The following is a 2,047-nucleotide window of genomic DNA, read 5'->3' on the forward strand; positions in this document are numbered from 1 at the left end:
GAAACTTGCTGTCTTCTCAACTCTTTAGAGCTAGAAGAATTATTTGTTATATAAGCACAATAATCTTCCTCTTTTTTCAATGAGGGACAAAGTTCTTTTATTTAAAAATCATTTCAAGTATTTTCTTTACCTCCATTTCTTTTCCCTCAATTTCTCATTCATACGTTAACCAAACAATCCAACAATATGTATATATAAGTTCAGCCAAAATCATTGACTTAATTAAGCCCAATAACAGTATTTCGTGCACGACTGCATGCTTGATCAACTTTCCAATCAGATTTAATAATATTGATCATTTCTCTAACCGCAAAAATAACCTAGGTTTGAACCATTTTTTATAAAAGATGAAATTTTACCTTATCTAGATGAACAACGTAAATTTTCAGACTTACATGACGTACAATGTCACATAATCATTCCTTTAGTAAGAAATTAATGAGGAAGAGACCTCGCATAATCAATAACTGCTCCCTCGAAAAATTTATACCCCTCACAGTTGGGATAAACTGTTGAAGACTGAAGTTGCAATGTACAAAAGCTAGGGACTAAACTGTATTTTAGTAAACTTATAACCAAAATCAGGATTAACTACCTTGTATTAGTTACGAGAATAACAGAATCAGTAGAGCTGATTCTTCCTATATATATGTGTGTGATGATCAGCTCAGTGTAAAAAATACAATTCAATGAAATGAATACCATACATTTTACCTCCTCCTCTCTCAAATTCATCTAATTCTTTCTTCTTCTTCTTCGACCTCCATTTCTGCTTCTAGTCTTTCTTCTTCTTCTTCTTCTTCTTCTTCTTCTTCTTCTGCATTTTTTCCTTGAGTTTTTAACTCGAATAATACACAAATCAGTTTATGATATCAGAGCAGTAAAACCTCAGAGCTTGAAAATCGAATCAATTCCGCAAATTACTTGAAGAAAGAAAGATCTTTCAAAGTAAAGAAACAAGAATGAGTAATACTGCAGATCAAGAAGCAATTACAAGTGCTGCTACGTCTGGAGGAGGAAACAGTCAAGCTTCTCTAAGAATCTACTACAGTCATCCTCTGTTTCTTCATCCATCAGATGTTAGTGGTATACAAATCATATTCTTTCAACTTACAGGTATCGAAAACTATTCTATTTGATTTTGTTCAATGAGAATTTCTCTGTCAGGAAGGAATAAACTAGGACTTATGGATGACTCTTGTAAGAAAGAGGATTTTCCTGAAGCTATGGGAAATCATTGGGAAAGGGTTAATGCCATAGTTCTTTCATGGATAATGAGTTCAGTTGCTAAAAGACTTCTAGAAGGTAATATGTATGCAACTAATGCATTGGATGTTTGGGAAGAATTGTATGAACGTTTTAATAAAATTGATGGTTCAAGAACTTTTAATATCCATAAAAAGGTTACTACCTTAACCCAAGGAACTACTTCTGTGTCTAGTTATTTCTCAAAATTAAAAGACTTATGGGAAGAGTTTGAGGCGTTAGTTCCTTCTCCTAGCTGCAATTGTGAAAAATCCAAAGAGTTTAGACTGCATTTGCAGAAACTGAAGCTGTTTCAATTCTTAATGGGGCTGAATGACTCATATTTCCAGGCAAGAAGCCAAATATTACTCATGACCCCAATGTCATCTGTAAATCAAGCCTACTCTATGGTTATAAGTGATGAGAGCTAAAAACCTGTCAAAAATGTGACTAGTATCTTAGGTGCTACTCATGCAGTAATGCCAGGAAACTATGAAGCTGCTATGTTCACCAGAAATGCTGGTGGAAATCAGAACCATAAGTTCAAGAAGTAATATAATTTGTAGTGTGAAGTATGCAAACTTAAGGTACATACCAAAGAAACCTACTATAGGGAGGTAGGATACCCTTCTGAATTCAAGAAAAGAAACTTTGGGCAATCTGCTGCTAATAATGTACGGATGGACAGTTGTACTTCTCAAGCTAGTCAGAATAATGGTTACAATGATTTTTCACAAACTAGCTTTCCATCAACTAAACCAAGAGTGGATTACTCTGACATGCAGCACAAATCAGACACTCT

General features: G+C 34.2%; 1 protein-coding gene across 1 annotated transcript; it reads left to right on the plus strand.

Annotated features, from left to right (window-relative positions):
* Positions 1-962: 962 nt before the first annotated feature.
* LOC142174541 (uncharacterized) lies at positions 963-1,676 on the plus strand. The gene is made up of 2 exons (XM_075240355.1): positions 963-1,086; positions 1,168-1,676. Exons 1-2 carry the CDS (start codon positions 963-965, stop codon positions 1,674-1,676), a joined length of 633 nt encoding a protein of 210 aa, XP_075096456.1.
* The last annotated feature ends 371 nt before the right edge of the window (positions 1,677-2,047 follow it).

Source organism: Nicotiana tabacum, chromosome 20 (assembly GCF_000715075.1).
Source record: "Nicotiana tabacum cultivar K326 chromosome 20, ASM71507v2, whole genome shotgun sequence".
Lineage (NCBI taxonomy): Eukaryota > Viridiplantae > Streptophyta > Magnoliopsida > Solanales > Solanaceae > Nicotiana > Nicotiana tabacum.